The following is a 22,950-nucleotide window of genomic DNA, read 5'->3' as shown; positions in this document are numbered from 1 at the left end:
GGGTAAGGATTTTTTTGTACACTAACTGATCTTGAGTTGACAAGCTATTGGAGAACAATTGCCAGCACGTAAAGGAATGTCGTGGAATGACTAATCATCCCCAAACTAACCTCTGCCATCTGACTTTCCCTCCATGTCTTCTCAAGGCCTCATATGCGCTGCTTGACGTGAAATACCGACTCTGATGTGGCTTCCAAATAACTCTGTCTTTCTCTAAATGCCTCTCAATTGTTGCAGACCTAATGTCCTCCCTTAGATGATTACACTGAATATTCTCAACTATTCCATTCCATTCTCCACCTGATATTAGCTCACTAACCTTTGCATTGAGAGGGAGCTGAGTACTCATGACAGCTTGATTGTTTGCCAGAAGAGGGCTACTGTTACACCATAGATCATGCCATAAAAACGTGTCTTCTCCATTTGATATCGCGTAAAGGATATGATCTTTAGCATGTTTTCGACACTTGAGAATGTTTCTCAATGACCAGGAGTAGTCTTTCGGTACTGCCATGGTCCACAAGTAGTTGTTCTTGAGCTGGTTCTTCCATATCCAATCAACCCACAGAGTGTTTTCTTTACTCGCTATCTTGAATAGTAATCCACATTGTGCACCTTTGTTCCATGTTTCCATATTCATAATGCCCAGCCCTCCCTCTCCCTTTGCTTTGCTGATAGTACCAATACTTGCTTGGTGCACACACCTTTTGATATCAATCCCACTCCATAGGAAAGTAGCACAAATCCTTTCCACTTGTTCTAGAACAAATATTTGTAAAATGAAAGTTCTGGCCCAAAAGATATGAAGAGAGCTAAGAATCGATACAATCAACTGGAGCCTGCCTGCATGAGAGAGCAAACGTGCTTTCCAATCCTTGATTTTCCCAGTTACTTTTTCAACTAGAGGTTGGCAATCTTTGATACCTAATCGAGCAGAAAAGAGTGGGAGACCAAGGTATTTCACTGGAGGTTTGACAAGATCAATACCCAAAATTTGAGCCAAGTCTAAAGAATCTTGATGCCTCATAGCCCCAGTCATTATGGTAGTCTTCTGGGAATTGATTTGGATCCCTGTAGCATCACTAAAGGCATGCAAACAATCTTTGAGGGCTGCAACAGATGAAACTTCCCCTTTACAGAATATCAGAACATCATCATACAAAATATCAGACGGGTGAGAAGACTCCTTTTTGCATTTCTCGATGATATTGGATCAGCTTTGTTATCAATACTCTCTCGATCACACAACCTAAAAATCTCCATGATTAAAACAAAAGATATGGGGACATGGGGTCGCCTCTGTCTTAGACCTCTTCCTCCAAAGAAAACCCTTCCGTGAGCCATTTATAAGAATATAATAGTAAGGTGAGCTTATACACATCTGTATCCATCTCTTCATCTTTGGTGGGAAGAGAAATTTATCCAACATGACTAGGATAGTTTCCCAACTTACCATATCATACGCCTTTCTAATATCCACCTTGACTGAGCATCTTGGGGTACCATGTCTTCTTTCGTAGCCTCTCAACACTTCATGAGCTAGAAGGATGTTATCTTGTATCGATCTCTGGGGATAAAGGCAGATTGATTCTCATGTACTAACTCAGAAATAACCAGTTCTGCAGCCGAGATGTAATCACTTTGGAAACACACTTGTACAGAGTATTGCAAAGTGCAATAGGCCGATAATCTTCCACCTTAGAAGGATTGCTCTTTTTTGGAATTAGGCATAGAAACGTAGCATTTGTTCCCCTCGGCATCTTACAAGTTCTGAAGACATTCCTGATAGCATTCAAGACATCCTGCCCCACTATATCCCAACAGTGTTTAAAAAAGAAAAGATTGTACCCATCTGGTCCTGGCACTTTATTATTCTCCATCGCAAACAATACTTCTCGATTTACGTATCGGTGATATCGGCGGCCCAATACCTCTCTCATGACTAGATCAATCACATTTCTAACTTTCAAACCCATGAAGAACTCTCTCTCATTGATTGTTTGGGCTGCGGTTCCCCTTGTTTGGGTATAATACTTTACAATACTCTGTGCGACTTCTGTTTGCCCATATATTGTTACCCCATTGTCGTTGGAGATGGCCCATATTCCTTTCTTAGCCTCTTTTTCCTTCAAAAAATGGAAGAAGTAACTAGTACATCTATCCCCATCTGTACTCCATTTCTCCTCTGATTTCTGTTGCATGTCTATCTTTTTAGCTCTTGCTAGCTCAATATACTTCTTCATGGCCGCCCTTTCTTTTTCTCCTATATTAACATCACTTGAATTATTCTGGAAATTTACTTGAGCATCCTGTAGCTCCTGCCTAGCTGAGTTCACTCTCTCATGGAGATTTGAAAAATTCATCCTTGCCCATGGCCTTATTCTTGTCTTCAACAACTTTAGCTTATGTACCAAGATATACATTGGGTTATTGTAAATTTTGGTGCTCCATACTTCCTCTATCATGGCCTTAAACTCTGACTAGTAAACCCAAAAATTTCGAAATCTGAATGGAGTTGGAGTTCTGGAATGGTCAACCCATGTAAGGAGCATTGGCGAGTGATCCGATACTCCTAAAGGTAGAAACTCAGCTACAGAATGAGGATAACGAGTCAGCCACAAACTGTTTACTAGGCATCTGTCAATCCTTGACATGATTCTGGCTGTACCAATAGACTTGTTCCACCATGTGTAGAAAATCCAATTGAATTAATGTTAGACAGTCCCGTATTCTGAAGGCAAGCATTGAATTCAATAGCTTCTTTCGGATGCATTGGGTCACCCCCCAATCTTTCATTAGCCGTGTTGATGTTATTAAAATCCCCAGCGACACACCACGACTCTTTAAATGATTTATGAATACCCATCAAGTCCTTCCACAAATCTAGTCTCACTTTAGAATTATTACTAGCATAAATATCTGTGAATAAAAATTCTTCTGCTCTTGGAAGATATTTGACTCTGCAGTGAATGAATTGCTCAGAGTCTGCTATCTTATGTACATGAACAACTCCAGGATTCCAACAAACCCATATTCGCCCTGACTGACTCTTGTCATAATTGTTTACATGCTCCCATGAAGGACAACAAACCCTCCTAATGATATCATACTTTGGTCTTTTGACTTTTGTTTCCAGCAGCCCAAAAACACATAACTTTTTGTCTATTCTCACCTTATTTATTTCGCAGCTTTTCAACAAATCATTTGCTCCCCTCACATTCCAAACGCTAATAAGTTCTATCATTGATCCTATCGTTTTTGTTTTTCAACCCTTGGGCCCCGGCCCTACTCTTGCTTCCTTGTTTTTTCTTTTCATTAGAACCATGATCCTTTTTTCCTTTGCTTCTGGTCACCACACCTCCTGGTGATGTTGGGGGGATAGGCTCCCCTGACAAAGGAATTAAGTTCTTGTCCTTGAAGTATTCATTTTCCTTTACAGAAGTTTCATCATCAGACATCTCCCCATATCTTAGCGCCTCAAAGCTATTATGGTATTCCTGCTGCTCGATGTCGTATTGCAACAATTGATTCAGGCTCATATATATCTGTCACAACTTCTTGTACTACCTCCACATAAGGCACTATGGCAGTACTCATATCACTCTGTTCGCTCTCTTTATCTCTATCCTCTCGTCGCTAATGATTGTCACTCATCGACCGACGATCGGTTCAAAAGGAACTGATTTCTCTGTAGTATACATCTCCGGGATCACAAGACTCAAAATAGATTCCACCACTGTACCCTCAGCCAAGTTACTATTTGCCACTTCAGTCTCATTTACCCCTTGATTCACCATAACCATCTCTACTTCCCGTGTTAAGTTTCACGTACTCGTCAATACCTTGTTCCCCGGCAACATCGGTATCCACACCCTCATCACGGTTTTACGTAATTGATATTCAAGACTTGCGGATAATCATTACCCAATAACCACCTCTCCATCCATCGTTCTCAAGCAGCCTACTTTCGGGTTGAATCGAGTATTGTCAACCACTACTTCTTTCTCTCTAGTCCCCCGAGCCTTAGAGTTGCTCGTTTTCCTTGTGCAGTCTGCAGTAAAGTGCCCAAAAGATTTACAATTCCCACACATCTTAGGAATCCATCCATATTCTACAGCTATCCTTCGTATGTCATCCTTACCCATTTCTACATCAAAGAATGTTGGGAGTTCTGCAGTACTCTCAACTTTGACACTAACTTTTGCATATTTCAATCTTTTCCTGTGAGCAGTAGCGTCATCCATACTATCAGGAATCCCAAGACGAGTTACCAGGTAGCTCAACCCGTTATCTGTCCATAACTCCTTTGGGACATTATGCAAGTTTACCCATATGGGAATTAATTGCACCGAATTTCTCCTTCTTTCTATGTCTTGACACCATTTTGATATTATAAAGCATCTTCCTGAAATGTAGAAAGATCCAGTTTCTAAGACCCTCTTTCTATCCTCACTATTAGAGAACTTAAAGTAAAATAATTCTTCATCTGCAACCATCTCAAAGTTTCCTTTTAGTTTCCAGCGTTTTCTCAAGAGGTCCCTTACAGTTAGGAATGGAAGCCGTTTCTCGAGAAAGAATCCTACTACATAATCATACCATTCAGTGATACCTTTCATCACTAAGTCTAACGGTATCTGTGTGATACCATCAACAATTTGAACATCACCTTTCTGTAACGTATTGCTTAAAGGTGAAGTCTTGCCAGCTTGAAACAAAGTACTCCAAGGTGATGGACGTGGTTGATCTGAGACCAGTTCTCTCTCCTCGCTGTTGTTGTTATTAGTCTCTCTTGCCTCTAAATGGAGGGGAGGGAAATTTTGATTGTTAACCGAAAGGTCCGCCATGTCAAGGTTAAGCAAATCAACTGGAGGGGATTGAATATTGTTTCCTTTTCAGAACTCTCACTGTAATCAATGAAGGATTTTACCCGAAAAGGAATGAAACAAGATGCTTGAGAAGATAAGAATTCTTCTCCAAGCTAAATTTAACTAAAAGCAGCAAAAAAAATTGGTGTATTGGATCACTACAGCAACTTATGTTACTTCACTTCCTATCTCCCAATGAGTTGTTGATAAGTGCTCAAAAAGTGCTATTTAACCCTCGATTATGCCTCTTGTTTAGCCATCTTAGTGGACTAATAGTGTTTATAAGTTGTGTTTTAAGACTCTACAGGTGAAAAAGAGAGTTTTGTAGAATATTAGAGAAAATGGGGTAAAACGGCAATTCGAGCATTAAGGATCACATGGGAGGCCCGTGGACAATCATGGAGAAGGCCAAGGAATTGAGCTGTTAAAGGTGCGACTTGGACCTATATTAAAGTCTATTTGGAAGCCCAAGGCCAAAGGATTCGCTGCTTGGACCAAAGCCCGCAAAAGAGGATAGAAGGATAGAGCGTAAGAGAAAATCGGGCTTATCGCGTGCTGGGACGATGGATCGAAAGCGCCCGTGACGCATTGATTGAGTCTGGGACGCATAGATCGAGCGTCCAGACGCATTGATTGAGTCTGAGACGCATGGATAATGCGTCTAGACGCATGAATCGACAATGTAGCCAATTCCTTCTCAGTTTTGGACATGAAGTTGGACTCTGAAAGAAACCTATTTGTATTAGGAAACAAATGACGGTTTGGAATGCTTCTAGAGCTCATTGTAACCCCTATAAATAGAGGACCTAAGTGCCTCATGTAATTGGCCAATTCACTTATATTCTTGTCTCCAGAACTTGAGGCAGAGAGAGATTAATAATAAAAGATCGGTTTTAACTAGCTGAGTCTTAATAAATTAGTCTTTCTAGTCTTATGTTCTTCAACTCTTCTTCTTCTCGTTCTTCGTGTTCTTCCTTCTATATGGAAGGCTAATCTTCTCCTTCAAGGGAGAAGATGAAGCCGATTTAAAGTTTAATGATTCTTCTGGTTCATGGTGTTCTTCAATCAGGTTAGTTCTTTATGTTTGTAGTTATTAGTTCCATTGCCCACACCGGGGATGGAAGTATAGAATAGGGTTTATGTTTTGCAATATTAATATCATGCTAGTGTTCTTTACTTTTCTTCTAGTAGTGTAATTCTTTAGAGTTAGGGAAGTATTCTTTGTGTTGCCTTAGAAGGGGTAGCTCAGGGAGTGGCTGCCTAGGGGAAGTATTCTTTGTGTTTGCCTTAAGTGGTGATTCATTGAATGGCTGCCCTATTAGGAAGTACTCCTTGATGTTGCTCTTGGTAATACATTGAATGGCTGCCCGAGCTTACATAAAAGGAAAGAAGATATTAATAGCATAAACATAGGAACAACCTTAAGTAGAGTTAATTCTTAACGATGTTTAGATCCAAAGGGCATCGGCACTTTCGCCGATTGCCTAATTGTAGTCTACTTGTAAGAACAACCATGAAGCGTAAGATCATAGATTAAAAGTATTGGTGGATTCTAATCTCTTGAATTCCCTCTTTATAAATTCTCAATAGTTTAGTTAGTTTAGCTTAGTTTAGCATTAGAATCTACAATCTCTACAATATTAGTTTTAATCCTCAAACCCCTTTTCCAAATTCTCGTTTCTTCACATAACATACACTTAAAAGTGGAACGATACCCTACTCATCCTTTATTTATTGAGGGATAGTTAGGTTTTGATACGCTTCTCTTTTGTTCAACGACCATATACCATCTACATAATGCAAAAAGAGAAGAGGTCAATAAACCATTGCCGCCGCTTTTAAAGTTGTTTATGTTTAAGGTTTTCTTTCAAGATTAGAATTTTGGATCTTGAGGTAATTTTAGCCGCATCATCCATCCTTTTAAGAAAGAAAGAAGCTTGAAGGACATCTCAAGACAAGATCTACCATCCGGGTTAGTCAAATCTTCATTCTTTTATTGCTTTTTAGTATAGTTGCATCATAGTTTAGTTTTATTGCTTTCTAGTATAATTGCATTTAGGATCTTTTCAACAATTGAAGTTGTAAGCCAACACAGCGAAATATCAGACTCTAGTGTTTCTTGTCTGAATCTTGACAAACGGACTATCGTCTGTGGGCAGTGGTACTTAAGCAATCCAAGTGATTCACCATAGCCCTCGAAGAGACAGCTTTAGACAACGGGCGAGGTACTAGCTGCAAAGCCCAACCCAGTTGAAGAAAAGTAGTTTTACATTCTAGTATAAGTTAGAATAGTTGCATAGTAGGATAGTTTATTGTTATTTTCGCATAGAATTTTCTAGTGTATGCCCCGTCGTCCATATCATCGTCCAAGAAAGAACAATAACAAAGGACAAGGTTTAACAACCGACTCACAAGAATACTAGACGAGATTGATACAATGGCCGCACATAATGAGGGAGGTGTTTTGGACACCAATAATCCTGAAGCTATCCCACCCATGCAAGCACAACAGAGAAAGAAGTTGAGCGATTTCTATTCGCCAATCATTGGAGACCCACCCAGCAGTATTGTTTTTCCAGAGACAGAAGCTAATCAGTTTGAACTTAGAGCATCAGTAATCTCTATGCTTCCAAAGTTCAATGGTTCGCATAATGTTCAAATTTTATGTTCACATGAACAAATTTCTATCGATCCTCGAAACTTTCAAGAATCGAGAATATCGGGGATGAGAGTATCAAGTTAATTCTTTTTCCACTCTCCCTCGAAGGAAAAGCATCCAATGGTTAACCGCACACCTTACCCGATCAATTCAATCAACAACCGGGAGAAGTTGAGAACAAAGTTTATGAACAAGTTCTACCCACCCCTGAAGACGATGATGCCATGCGAAAGCCATCGACAATTTCAAAGGGAAGGTGGTCAAGAATATCATCAAAGCCGGAGAAAATTCAATAATCTGCTAGTCTCATGTCCACATCATGGTTATGATAAGAGCACACACGCTCATTTTTCTTTCGAGGACTTTCTACTATGAACAAGCGGATGATACAAATCAATGCATCAAGGTAAGTTTACATCATTGGATGGAGAGGAAGCTTACAACTTTCTCGAGAATTTAGTCAAGACACTCAACAATGGAGTACTAGCAACGAGGACGTAGCTAGAGTGGAGGGAGTGCCAAGAAATTTGGCAACCAAATTCAAGAAGACCCAAATCAAGCAATGCTATCAATTATGGCAAAGCCTATCAACAGGACTTGAAAATCTGAACAAGAAGTTTGATCGGGTTCTCCATGAATCCTCCAAACCAAACAATTTCCAAGCTAAACCTCAGCCATCCAAGCCTTGTTATACCATTTGTGAGCTATGTTCGATGAAGGCCATACCAATCAAGAGTGTTCAGATTATCCGGATACTAATGCAGGGCATGTAGTATCAACTCTTTAGGAAGAAATAACCCGTTCAATCAAGGATGTAATTATTGGAAGCCTCAAAATACAAATCACGAATTTTCCTCAAGGATTCCAAAATCAGCCAAATCGGTTCCGAATAACCAAGACGGTTCCAAAACCGCCAACAACCATACGTAAATCAACAAATCATACGGAACCCGAATACCAAGCCAACACAAAAACAAAGAGAGTTAGTACGGATCTTATGAGTGGATATATTGCTTTATGCCTCGATCGAAAGCAAAGCGGTTACCCCACATCCGAAGATGCTATCACCACCATTGTTGTCAACGAAATAAAACGGACAAATCAAAGAACCCAGAAGTTGGAGAATAACTTTAGTGTCATTCAAGGCCAGATAGGGCAAATCGCTGCCGCCTTGACAGAGAGATCAAAAGGAGCATTACCAAGCCAGCCGGAGCCAAATCCAAAAGGAAAAGGTGTCTTGCAGGTGGATAACCTGGAGATTACTCAGTCAAATGCCCAAGTTAATTCTGTCACCACTCTGAGGTCAGGCAAGAAAGTTGATAACAAGATTGTCTATGAACCAGGAAAAGATTCTGTGGAGCCTAAGGTAACTTATGTCCCCACCATCCCACCCAGTTCTAACATTCCAGATATATCTAGTGTTGTGCAACCTGCTGAAGAAACTGTTGAAGGAACTACTGTGGAAGTAAGTAAGAAGAAGCCATCACGAGTGACTCCACCTGTCACTCCACTATTTGTTACCAAGCCAACCGGCCGAAAAGAAGAGAACCGATATTGAAGAATCCGCCCAAAGACCGCTTCCTTCAAACTAGTGAATACCGAGAAAGGATGGCGGTCTGAGGAGATTTGCGATGTATTTCAGAATTTACAGATTAATATCCCATTTCTGACTGCCATCAAGCAAGTTCCCTCATATGCCAAGTTCCTGAAAGATCTAGTAAAGAAGAAGACCAACATTCCGAAAAGAAGCTTTTATCGCCAAAGATGTTCATCGTACCTCTGAAATCTATCGGTTGTGGCCCGAAAGATCCTGGAAGTCCAACTGCTACATGCGAAATGGAGATTCTTTGGAGGAACAAGCTTTATTAGATTTGGGTGCCAGTGTGAATCTTCTACCATATTTCGCCTCACGGTGAAGTTGGGCTTGAAGGATCTAAAACCAACTGATGTTACTTTACAGTTGGCAGATAGATCAGTGAAGATACCTAGAGGACTCATTGAAGACGTCATAGTCAAGATCGAAGATTTCTATTATCCGGTTGATTTCATAGTACTAGACACAGAACCTACATCTGGTAGGCAGATACCAATCATTCTAGGAAGACCATTCTTGGCCACTGCAAATGCACTCATCAACTGTCGAAACGGTAATATGACGTTATCCTTTGGTAATATGAGAGTCGAAACCAATATTTTCCATACGTTACAGCAACCACAGGAGGTGTGTGCTGTGAACGAGGTTTGTATGATTGAAGCGTTAACACAGGATTATCAAACTCATTCATATCCTGCTGACGAAGTGTTGAAAGCTCTGACAGACTTAGATTGTAAGGAACTTAGTGTTGAGGATATGCTTGATGGACCACCTAAAGAGCTTAAGAAGGAGCCACCTAAGCTAGAATTGAAGCCTTTGCCATCTACACTCAAGTATGTTTTCTTGGGAGATTTGGGAACCTACCCAGTAGTCATTGCATCAGATTTTACTGCGGAGCAAGAATCCAGATTAGTGGCACTTTTAAAGCAACACAAGATAGCTATAGGTTGGACAATTGATGATATTAAGGGGATCAGCCCTATGATAGTTCAACATAGGATTCATTTGGAAGAGGATTCCAATACTTCTAAGCAACCCGCGAGGAGGAGGCTTAATCCGAAGATGAAGGAGGTAGTTCGAGAAGAGGGCGTCAAACTCCTTGATGCCGGCATTATCTACCCTATTTCGATAGTCAATGGGTTAGTCCAGTTCAAGATGTGCCAAAGAAGTCCCAACCATAATAATCGAGAATGAGAACAATGAGTTGATTCCAACCGTTAATTTGGATGGAGAGTTTGCATCGATTACGAAGTTGAATAGTGCATCGAGGAAAGATCATTTTCCATTGCCTTTCATCGATCGATATTTGAAAGATTAGCTTTGGACAAGCTTCCTACCGTTTTCTTGATGGTTACTTTCGGGATACTTTCAGATCCATATTCACCCCGAGGACCAAGAGAAGACATTCACATGTCCTTTTTGAGGATTGTCTCGCATCATCTCTCCTTAGTCCTTAAACGTTGTTGCGATACCAACTTAGTTCTCGGAACCGGGAAAAGTGTCACTTCATGGTAAAGGAAGGGATACTTTGCTAGAAGGAATTCTAGTAGATCGAGCGAAAATGTCTACGAGGAAGTAAGCATGTTGTCGAAAAGATCGGTTTTGAGATGGAAACCTAAGTATTCCCCACTGTTAGTTTATGGGATTTACTCCTGTTGACCTTCAAAGGAAGATTATTTGTATGGCTCGTGTAGGGTTCGGTAAAAGTCCATTTGCACATAAGAGGAGAGTCGTAAAGTTAGGTTCTTTGAATTGCCATTCTGAAACTTGTCCTGGGTTACAGCCATTAAGAGAAAATTGTTGGTACAAGGTATACTTTTGTCAATCACATGCTGAGAAAGATCAGAAGAATTCCTACAAAGTGGAACCGACTGGGTGGGAGTACTAGTCTTGAGGATCTGACTATAAAGGACTCAAAAGTCTTGAGGATCTGACTTTAAAAGACTCACATTACGTCTTGGGGATCTGACGGAAAAAGACCTAAAAATTTGTTTCTTGAACTAATTCTGATATTCGACATCAATGGTAATATCCTACCTTTTTCTCATCCATTTCATTTACTTCTTTATACATTGAGGTCAATGCATGCATAAGTAGGGGGAGGGTGTACTTGAGAAATGAATTTCGAAAATTAGTTTTCAAAAACAAAAATATTTTTGTTTTTATATCAGTAGCATGAGAAAAATGAATTTTAATGATGAGCCTGGGATATATATTCTATACTGCTTAGTGTTGAATTTGATAGATAGTTGATATTATTGATTTCATTGCCGCTTAGACTATTTATTATGCTCGGACATAGTTCTTATTGATAGAATTCTTTATCAAGGCACCACCATAATACTTAGTCAGTTTTGTGTACTTTTGCTAGAAGAGAGATTTAAACCCCTAGTAAACTGGAAGTAGAATTTTTTAGACTTAGCCCGTGAGACTTGAGCTTTATACTCATTCTTTGGAGAGTTCTTACGAAAAATCCGAGTCTTAGTGACTCATCATCTTTCAGTTCTTTACATGTCGTTGTAATATAGTCTCATTATTCGTTGATTTGGTTAATCACGGCGACATCAACTGGGAGATAGCCATTAGGTCTTGTAGTCTATTCAAAACAAGTATCATACCGATAAGTCAAGTAGTGAACCCATTCAGCCTTTATCCCACCTAGTAGGACCATCATGTTAAACCCTTTTGAGCCTTACAATAAGCCATTTTCTTTCATAAAACCCTTGACCCATCACCCAACTCCGCAAGGAGTATAGCCAAAATCTTTATCAGCCATACCCATATGTTTACGAGAATACGAGGGGCACAAGGAGGAAGAAAGACCACAAAAGGAAGATTACAAGGAAATATCAGAGAGATACAATGAAGTCCATCATTTTGTTCAAGTGAAAGAAGCTAGTGGAAAACGAGCATATCCAGTACTAATCAAGGATATACCAATCGAGCTTTAAAAAAAAAAAAAAAAAAAAAAAAAAAAAAAAAAAGAACAGAATGGATGGAAAAGCTAAGACAAAGGAAGAATTTTCTCTGCAATACAGAATTTGAAGAAATCTTCCAAAGAAATAAGCAAAACCCTTAGTGTTTTTTAAACAACCTTAGAATCCTTTTTACCTTTCCTTCATAAACCAATACCCAAGCCAAGTTACAACCCATGACTTATCACTTTAAAGATGGTACGAAAGTCTAGAATAGGTGAGAGGATGCTAAAGTGAAGGACCCGACACTTCATATGTGATTGACATTCTTTCCATGAGACTACTTTTATTGAAAGTCTGTCTTTCAAGGTAGTATGTGGGATGTTCAGATGCATTATTCTTTTCCCCACATACATGAGGTAAAATAGTAGACCATCTTCTCGAGAGATTCTTTTCTCGGTATGACCGTGAGGATTGAAAGTCAAGATTATCTACCTATGGTAAACTAGGGATTCCGTTTCTTGGATAGGAGAGTATAGAAAATTGACTAAGTACACACATAAGCCTTGATTGAGAATTTTTGTCAATTTTTACTATCTCTCATCATAATCTATGAGTCTTTGCAGCAATGTAATTAGCAATGGAGATTGTCTATTGGAGTAAGCACAAAGTGGGTAAGGAATTTCTCTCTCTGAAAAATACTATCATTCTTGAACATGCTATTGATTGATTTTGTGGGTATATCACCTGAAAACCCTCACGAGACTATAACTCGTCCTTTTTGGGGAACTTAAAGGTTTAAAGCCTTGTTGCATATGGTAAATGCAATCGCGATGCCTGCGAAAATGAGTTAGGATTTTATTTTTGTTATTAGGATGTGATTTTGATCACTTATCTATTTTTTTATCTTATTTGCTAAGAGACTAGCAAAAGGCTAGTTGGGAGTTGTGATAAGTGCTCAAAAGTGCTATTTAACCCTCGATTATGCCTCTTGTTTAGCCATCTTAGTGGACTAATAGTGTTTATAAGTTGTGTTTTAAGACTCTACAGGTGAAAAAGAGAGTTTTTGTAGAATATTAGAGAAAATGGGGTAAAACGAAGCAATTCGGAGCATTAAGGATCACATGGGAGGCCCGTGGACAATCATGGAGAAGGCCAAGGAATTGGAGCTGTTAAAGGTGCGACTTGGACCTATATTAAAGTCTATTTGGAAGCCCAAGGCCAAAGGATTCGTTGCTTGGACCAAAGCCCGCAAAAGAGGATAGAAGGATAGAGCAGAAGAGAGAAAATCGGCTTATGCGTCTGGGACGCATGGATCGAGCGTCCAGACGCATTGATTGAGTCTGGGACGCATAGATCGAGCGTCCAGACGCATTGATTGAGTCTGAGACGCATGGATAATGCGTCTAGACGCATGAATCGACAATGTAGCCAATTCCTTCTCAGTTTTGGACATGAAGTTGGACTCTGAAAGAAACCTATTTGTATTAGGAAACAAATGACGGTTTGGAATGCTTCTAGAGCTCATTGTAACCCCTATAAATAGAGGACCTAAGTGCCTCATGTAATTGGCCAATTCACTTATATTCTTGTCTCCAGAACTTGAGGCAGAGAGAGATTAATAATAAAAGATCGGGTTTTAACTAGTGAAGTCTTAATAAATTAGTCTTTCTAGTCTTATGTTCTTCAACTCTTCTTCTTCTCGCTTCTTAGTGTTCTTCCTTCTATATGGAAGGCTAATCTTCTCCTTCAAGGGAGAAGATGAAGCCGCTGTCTTAAAGTTTAATGATTCTTCCCGGGTTCATGGTGTTCTTCAATCAGGTTAGTTCTTTATGTTTGTAGTTATTAGTTCCATTGCCCACACCAGGGGATGGAAGTATAGAATAGGGTTTATGTTTTGCAATATTAATATCATGCTAGTGTTCTTTACTTTTCTTCTAGTAGTGTAATTCTTTAGAGTTAGGGAAGTATTCTTTGTGTTGCCTTAGAAGGGGTAGCTCAGGGAGTGGCTGCCTAGGGGAAGTATTCTTTGTGTTTGCCTTAAGTGGTGATTCATTGAATGGTCGCCCTATTAGGAAGTACTCCTTGATGTTGCTCTTGGTAATACATTGAATGGCTGCCCGAGCTTACATAAAAGGAAAGAAGATATTAATAGCATAAACATAGGAACAACCTTAAGTAGAGTTAATTCTTAACGATGTTTCGTCCAAAGGGCATCGGCACTTTCATTTCGATTGCCTAATTGTAGTCTACTTGTAAGAACAACCATGAAGCGTAAGATCATAGATTAAAAGTATTGGTGGATTCTAATCTCTTGAATTCCCTCTTTATAAATTCTCAATAGTTTAGTTAGTTTAGCTTAGTTTAGCATTAGAATCTACAATCTCTACAATATTAGTTTTTAATCCCTCAAACCCCTTTCCAAATTCTGTTTCTTCACATAACATACACTTAAAAGTGGAACGATACCCTACTCATCCTTTATTTATTGAGGGATAGTTAGGTTTTGATCACAGCTTCTCTTTTGTTCAACGACCATATACCATCTACATACGCAAAAAAGAGGCAGTGTCAGTTGTCCCCATGATAGCTGGAAAACAAGGTTAAAACAAGGTAACTGTTATTATTCAATTACGTATCTAAAAGGGATATTGTCTAGGTGGAATGCCTAAAATCTCAGCCAACAACCCAGTAGTAACCTCTCTCCTCCTCCCAGCCACCTTAACAAAAATTCGATTCCCATTCAACTCCTTCGTCCTATAAAACTCTCGGACCAAATCTTCGTGGTAAAATTCTTCTGTCGAGTACCACAAACCACTCCAGTCTCTCCTAACCATCTCGTCACCGTAAAACGGTGCGAAGTGGTCGGTAGTAAAAGCGTGCTCCGGCAATATCCGACGTCTTTGAGCCATTGGAGTTTTTATAAGATGTGTGGGTTTTAATAAGGTAGGGGGACTTGTTTTGAAACACCCTAACTAAAAATAATGGCAGGAGGCGCGGTGGTGGTGGTGGCAATCGAAATTTTTGAATTTTTGGTGGTTTTTGGTTGTTTAAGTTGGTGGAGGTGGTGGTGGTTGTAGTTAGGAGGAGATTTTGGGTGGGTTTTAACTTTGGGCGTGGGTGTATTTAGGTTTCTTATTTTTTTTTTATTTAGTTTAGGTTTTTGAAGCTTTGTTGTTTAGTAATGGCGGTTTGGAGAATGGAACACAACTGTTGGTGGAAGAAGGAAACGCACGTGCGCTGCACGTGTGCGCGAAATTGGGCCCAAGCCTACTTGATTTTCAGATTTTGATTTTTCGATATTTCGCGCAACTTCAAACTTAAATTGCCGCTTTGTTACCAGGCCGATTTGTGCGAATGAGGTATGGAAATGATCAGGAGAGAATTTCTAATCCAATGATCCATAAAACGCTATAGTCCGACTATTGGTGACATATACGAAGATGGAAAATGCCTCAAAGTGCGTGCATGATGTAAGTTATGCGAACGAATGAAATCTAATTTCATAGATAATGTCAACCCAGATCGGAATACGATTAAACGGCCTAAACAACACAAATGGACAGTTGAACAATCCATGATGGAAACCGGACATCCCACCCCCAAACAAATTTTAGACAACGAGTTTTAGAAAATTTGTTTTAAAAAGTGGGTCTTTTAAAGTCAGATTCCTGAGACTTCTTAACTTACTATGTTTGTGATTTTAACAATTTTTATTTTTATTTTTTATGAATAAAATTTAATATAAGAAAACAAGAAAGCATTAAATGCATAATTCACACCATAGATGGACATGACTTAAAACCCAGAAAACATGCAAGAGTGGAAAAAGGTGAATTATGTTAACCGTGGACTTAGGATCCGTACTACCCACACACTCCATAGGGAGGGCCTGTTTACCTGAGTGGTGCACTTACCAATATATGGAAATGAAATGAAGTACACCAATGAAAAGGGTTACTCCTCGTGAGACGGGTCCTCTGTAAAAGGACTTCCTACATCGGGGGACAATAGCTCGTGGAAATGTTTTAACCGTTGGCCATTAACTTGAAAGGTACTGTTGTCCTTGGGATTTACCAAGGTGATTGCCACTGTAGGGGTGACTTGATAACGAGAAAAGGACCGGACCATCGGGTTTTAATTTCCACGGAAAAATATGTAGAGCGGGAATTGTACAAGAAGACCTTTTGACCTACCACAAACTCTTTTGCACAAGATTTGCTTATCATGAACACGTTCCATGTTAGCTTTATAATCCTTTCTTGAGATCATAAGAGTCGCCACAGATTTTTTTCAGCTCATTCAATTGCAACTTCGCTTGACACCCGCCTCATCAAAATTGAAGTTAAGGCTTTTTATAGCCCACATAGCACGGTGCTCCAATTCAACGGGCAAATGACAAGATTTCCCAAATACAAGTCTAAAGGGAGACATACCTATAGGAGTTTTGAAAGCAGTCCTATACGCCCATAAGGCATCAGATAGATGCTTCGACCAGTCTTTCCTATCAGGATTTACAGTTGTTTCTAAGATCTTTATGATTTCCTTATTAGAAATTTCCACTTCTCCGCTAGTTTGTGGATGATACGGAGTTGCTACCTTATGTGTAACTCCATACTTCTTTACTAGTGATGCAACAACTCTGTTGCAAAAATGTGTTCCTCCATCACTATTGATGGCCTTAGGAATGCCAAATCGGCGACAAAAATATACTCTTTTATGAAAAACAATCGCTGTCTTTATGGTCATTGCTACGGCAAGCCATGACCTCTATCCATTTAGACACATAGTCCAACAACTAGAATATAAATGAAACCGTGGGAAACTGGAAAGGGACCCATGAAATCAATGCCCCATCGTCAATAATTTCTACCACCATGATTGGATTCAATGGCATCATATTACGCCATGATTCGCCAAGTTGTTGGCAACTAATGCACTTTGCATTGCACTTGGGCATCTTTAAAGAGAGTAGGCCAATAAATCCCACATTGTAGAATTTTAGCATTTGTTTTCATACCACTGAAATGGCCACCACACTCTTTTCATGGCGAATGAGAGTACCTCATTATATTCCCAATCGGGAATACAATGACGAATAATCTGATCCGCACAATACTTAAAAGGTATGGCTCATCCCAAGTGGTATAAAAAACTTTGGCCAAAACTTCTTACGTTCATTTCTTGACCCGGTCATAAGGAATAACATCGGATGCTAAATAATTCCGCGATGTCGATATACCATGGTGCGAGAAAATATAGCATACGATGCTCATCACGGAAAAGAGTCCGCATGGAGTCGGAATCACTATTATTGTCATTTGTAAGTCTAGATAAGTGGTCGGCAACTCGTTTTTCGACCTTTCGTTTGTCCTTTATTTCTAATGTGAATTCTTGCAGGAGAAGAATCCATCAGATCAACTTCTGCTTAGCATCCTTCTTTGCGAGAAGGTACCTAAGGGTTGCATGGTCCATGTAAACTAGAGTCTTAGGACCAACCAAATAAGGACGAAACTTATCTAAAGCATAAACGACAACTAAAAATTCTTTTTCAGTAGTTGTATAATTCCTTTGAGCATTGTTTAGAGTTTTACTAGCATAATAAATAACAGTGGATTTATTATCTAGTTTCTATCCCAAGACAGCACCAATTGCATAATCACTAGATCACACATGAGCTCGAGAGGTTTAGACCAATCGAGAGGTTGTATAATAGGTGCAGAAGTTAAGGCGGCTTTCAAAGTTTCAAAAGCCTGTTTACAGTTAAAATTAAAATCAAAGATGGCCTCCTTTAAAAGCAGATTAGTTAAGGGTCTAGCTATTTTCGAAAAATCTTTGATAAAACGCCTATAAAAACCTGCATGGCCTAGAAAGGCTCTAATATCACGGACAGTCCGTGGTATAGGTAGAGTCGTTATCTTATCTAGTTTGGCCTTATCTACTTCGATGCCATCACTAGATACGATGTGACCTAGTACTATGCCTTTTTTCACCATGAATTGACATTTTTTCCAATTTAAAACGAGACTCTTCTCTTCACATTGCGTTAAAATTTTAGACAGGTTAGACAGGCATTCAGTGAAAGAGTCTCCATAGATGGAAAAATCATCCATGAACACCTCCATGAAACTCTCTACCATGTCACTAAATATATGAAGCATACACCGCTGGAAGGTACCAGGAGCATTACAAAGGCTAAAAGGTATTCGTTTATAGGTGTATGTTCCAAAAGGACATGTGAAGGTAGTTTTTTCTTGGTCATCAATATCAATAATAATTTGGAAATAACCAGAGTAGCCATCCAAAAAACAATAAAAAGCATGACCAGCTAAACGTTCAAGCATCTGATCTATATTTTTAACTATAGGTATTCTTTCGGGAGCAGTATGGGCAAATGAGGCATGGGGATCCTATTGGAATTGGGACCTAAAGGAAACTTGGGCATTTATTACTTGGACCATATTCGCAATTTATTTACATACTAGAACAACTGAAAATTTGCAAGGCTCCAATTCTGCAATTGTGTCCTCTATGGGATTTTTTATAATTTGGATATGCTATTTTGGAGTAAATCTATTAGGAATAGGGCTACATAGTTATGGTTCATTCGCATTAACATCTAATTGAATAAAAGACCTTACGAATACATTAAATATTACATTTTTACATAGTAATAGCATATCTAACAAAAGTTTGTATGAGTTTTTTAGAACCATTTGAATCAAGTAGTGGTTCAAATGGTTCTAAAAAACTACAAAAGTATCGAATTACAATTCATTAATCATTTTTTTTTTCAATTTTAAGAAGTAAAGAAGGAAAAAGAATACTTATTAAGTTTAGGTTTCATTGTACAACGAGCTAAAAAAAATTATATATTTTTCTCTTTTTATATGTCTTAGTGATGAAAACTATCTATAAAAGTAATTAGATCTAATAGCCTCTACCTTGTCAATTGATAGTGATAGAACGAAATCCGGATAAATGCCAAGACCTATTACGGGTATAAAGATACAGATTGAAACAAATAGTTATCGTGGTCCAAAATCCAAAAAAATTAAATTTGGATCATAAAATTGCTTGTATCCATAGAACATCTGACGTAACATAGATAATGAATAAATAGGAGTTAATATCATTCCAATTGCCGTTACAAAAGTAATTAGTATTTTTGGTATTAAAAGAAATTTTTGGCTCGTAATGAGTCCAAAAAAAACTACCAATTCTGCAACAAAGCCACTCATTCCGTGCAATGCAAGAGAAGCCATCGAGAAGTGGCTTAACATTGTAAATATTTTTGGAATTGGGATAGCTATTCCTCCCATTTCTTCGAGATAAACAAGACATATTCTATCATAACTTGTTCCTGCCAAGAAAAAAAGTGCAAAGACCAATAAATCCATGAGAGATCATTTGTAAAATGGCTCCGTTGAGTCTGTATCGCTTATGGAACCAATTCCTATAATTATGAAACCCATATGAGATCTGAAGGAATAGGCAATTCTCTTTTTAAATTATACCGACCGGGAGATGTTGAAGCTGCATAGATTATTTGAATTAAGCCTACTATCATCAACCGGGGAGAAAATATAGAATGAGCATGGGGTAATAATTCCATATTGATCCGAACCAATCCATATGCTCCCATTTTTAATAAGATTCTGGCTAAAAGCATACATGTACTGTAATGTGCTTCTCTATAGGTATCTGGTAACCATGTATGCAAGGGTATAATATTATTTCTAATGCCGCAATAAGAAATCCAAAATATAATATTATTTCTAATGCCGCAGGATACGATTGATTGGCTAATGTTTCAAAATTTAATGTTGGCTCATTGGAACCATATAAACCCATACCTAGAACTCCCATTAAGAGAAAAATAGAACCCCCCGCAGTGTACAAAATAAATTTTGTAGCAGAGTACAAACGTTTCTTGTCATGGCATTTAAACGTCTGTAATCAATACAGATCCTCCATTTCATAGGGCCATGCGTGGCAACATTTTTACCCTTGGCATTACGTACTATGGTAATCCCCGATTTCTTAGGAACTACATGAATGGACCCCAACCCATTCGCTATCAGAGATTGGGTATATGATACCTGCATCAAGTAATCGTAAGACTTCTTCCCTGACCACTTCTTTCATGGCAGGGTTTAAACGACGTTGAGGTTCGTGGGAAGTTTTTGCGTTATCCTCTAAACGGATACGATGAGTGCACACATTAGGGTCAATTCCTTAATGTCGGCTAGGGACCAACCAATCGCAGAACGATGTTCCCTAATCACCCTGATCAATCGTGTCTCTTCCTCCTTAGATAACAGAGAAGATATAATTACCGAATGACTGCCATCCGGATTAAGTTGAATATACTTTAACTCAGGAGGAAGAGGTTTAAGCACCGGGGTGGGAGGAATATCGAAAAATGCTTCTGGAGGGTCCGCATCTTGAGTAATGAATACTTGCTTAGGCAGCAGGTCTTCAAACTCTGTATATGGAGCAACCGAAGGGTCTACGATTTGTGTAGACTCAAAAATGGTGTTGACTTCCTCTATGTAGGAGTCATCAACAAAATCTGAACTTCCAAAAGAAAGGAATTTATGCATATGGTTTTAAATGTGTTATTAAAGTAATCTTGAGCTAAGCTCTCGATCATGCTAACCTCTCCATCTATAGATTTAATCTGGTAAATCGTTTCATTAGTTTAAAACATTTACCTCAACTGAAAGATGGCCAAAAGATAAGGACATCGACCCATATCGCATTTTATAAATAAACGTTGGCGGTCGCCAAGAAGGGACGCCCTAAAATGATCGGAAACGAGTTGTTAGCGACTTACGTATCGAGGATAACAAAATCAGCGGGATAGTAGAAATCCACGGACCTTAACAAGCACATTTTCAACCACACCCTTAGGGTACTTTAATTGATCGATCCGCTAATTGCAATGTCATTGTTGTAGGTTGCATTTCATGTAGACCTATTTGTTTATATAAATAATAAAGGAGTAAATTAACACTTGCCCCAAGGTCTAATAAAGCGGTCGCGTCGTCGATGGGAATCTCCTAAGGTGCATTGTGCGATGGGGATCTACCGGGGGTCCTTATCTTAACCCATTCCATTGTGTTCCGTTAAAGTTGGAAATTGTTCGTTAAAAAGCGTTTTTGGAATATTTGTACTACGCCTAGTAGTGCACAATTTTTAAGAAACTTAGCATGGTGAGGTAATTTTTTATTTCTTCAAGAAAATGAAGGTTTATCGTTAGATTTTTGAAAACTTCCCTAATCTCATTGAAATTCGTATCCTTAGTTAACATTGCTAATCTCTGGGGAAACGGTGGTTTCTCTCTATATTTAGCGTAATGATCAACAGGATGTTTAACCTTGGCTTTTTGTTTCTTAGGTTGTGGTTTAACTGGTACCTCTACAGGGGTAGGATCTTCAGTCTTTGTTTCGGTATCTAGTATAATATCTAGTGTAGGGACTACTGGTGGGGTAACTATAGACATAGTTACTTTGTTACCCACCACTCTACCTGAACGGAAAGTGGTGTTGGAATTTATCTCCCATACGTTTGCATTTTCGTTACTAGTATTACCGTTTACCTAAAAGGCTATGTTTGGTGTTTTCGGATTAGGTATAAACGTCCCGAAACACACCTTTGGGTTGCACTTTCTCTTGAGCTAACTGCTGTATGAAAAGTTGGATGGCTTGTAAAATCTGTTGTTGAGATTGCATAAAGGTATCAAAACGATCCGGTTGTGGAGTAGTATTTGCTACTGGTTGTGTGACAGGAACTATGTCATGTTGATTATTAATGGGTGGATTTTGGTAGTTATTATTTACCGGAATGATACCTCTATTAGCATTATAATTATTATTGTTATAATTATTATAATTACTGATAAACGTAAAATTAAATAATTTACCTATGAAATGAACGATGAAACTCAAAACGCAAGTGAAACTAAACTTAATTACGCGTTGCTATCAAAGATTTCTATACTCTCAATTCTATCGAAATAGAGTGGAGTAAAAAGTTCGTTCCACTCTTAGTTCTTTAGCATTCAAGTTTCCTAGATTGACTAATCTATTCAAAGTCTAATGAGAGTAATGGTGGGAATTATACTACGATGTGAATTAAAACTAGACGTAATATAAAAATTATAACTTTATTAAATTTAACTAACAATAATTGAATTCTAAATTAATAACTAAGAATTGAATAACAATAACTGAATTTAGATCTAACAATTTTAAATGATAAAATCGAAATGAACAAGAAATAACTATTTTATTTATCTAATCAATGAAGAACTATGATTCAAAGAATTAATCTAAAACAATGTATGAAACTAATTAATTTAACTAATTCAATTAAAAAAACTAGATCTACAAGCTATTTTAATGGCTACATTTCTATCTAAGCTATCTAACTATATCCTTCTTAAGAGTTAAGTCTTGTTTTATGTAAAGGAGGAGACCAGATCCACAATTTCGTGCATGGGCTGAGGATCCATGTTTTGGGCCAGAAAATCGAACCCAAAGCCCAATTTCTTCAGTCCACAGAGTCCGCTTCAGCTGGCTTTGACTTCAGCAAACTTTTTGTCTACTTATGCTCCTCTGATTGGGTCAAGGCTTCGACCATTGGAAAGCTCTTTCCAAGCCGGTCGTTTTGACGTAAGGTAGGCCCAAATCTGAGGCTTGAGTCCAAATATATGGTCTTCGGAAGTTCTACTGACTTGTACACTGTTTCTGCCTGTGTTGACTTTTCAGCTTTTGACCGGGCTTCATAAAGGCTTTGTCTCCTTGAACCTTGGCCTTTATCACATAACTTTTTAGCATCCAACCCTTTGCTCCTTTATATCGCCAAAGTGGCACATTTCTGCTCATAATTGAGTTCCATGCCTGAAATATA

At 38.6% G+C, this 22,950-nt stretch overlaps 1 protein-coding gene across 1 annotated transcript; it reads right to left on the bottom strand.

Annotated features, from left to right (window-relative positions):
- Positions 1 to 94: 94 nt before the first annotated feature.
- Positions 95 to 2,363, bottom strand: LOC147492452 (uncharacterized). The gene is made up of 2 exons (XM_086567506.1): positions 1,604 to 2,363; positions 95 to 1,131 (listed from the first exon to the last, which is right to left on the bottom strand). Exons 1-2 carry the CDS (start codon positions 2,361 to 2,363, stop codon positions 95 to 97), a joined length of 1,797 nt encoding a protein of 598 aa, XP_086423632.1.
- Positions 2,364 to 22,950: the final 20,587 nt, after the last annotated feature.

The sequence above is a fragment of the Coptis chinensis genome, chromosome 6 (assembly GCF_015680905.1).
Source record: "Coptis chinensis isolate HL-2020 chromosome 6, ASM1568090v1, whole genome shotgun sequence".
In the NCBI taxonomy this organism is placed as follows: domain Eukaryota; kingdom Viridiplantae; phylum Streptophyta; class Magnoliopsida; order Ranunculales; family Ranunculaceae; genus Coptis; species Coptis chinensis.
Note: the sequence above shows the minus strand (reverse complement) of the source record. Positions and strands in the feature narration are given on the sequence as shown.

Coding starts and splice junctions, on each gene's coding strand:
- LOC147492452 (XM_086567506.1), bottom strand. CDS start 2,363: ATGAATTTTTCAAATCTCCATGAGAGAGTGAACTCAGCTAGGCAGGAG. Junction 1,132..1,603: donor GCAGAACTGGTTATTTCTGA/GTTAGTACATGA, acceptor TATTCTGTAAAG/GGGAAGTTTCATCTGTTGCA.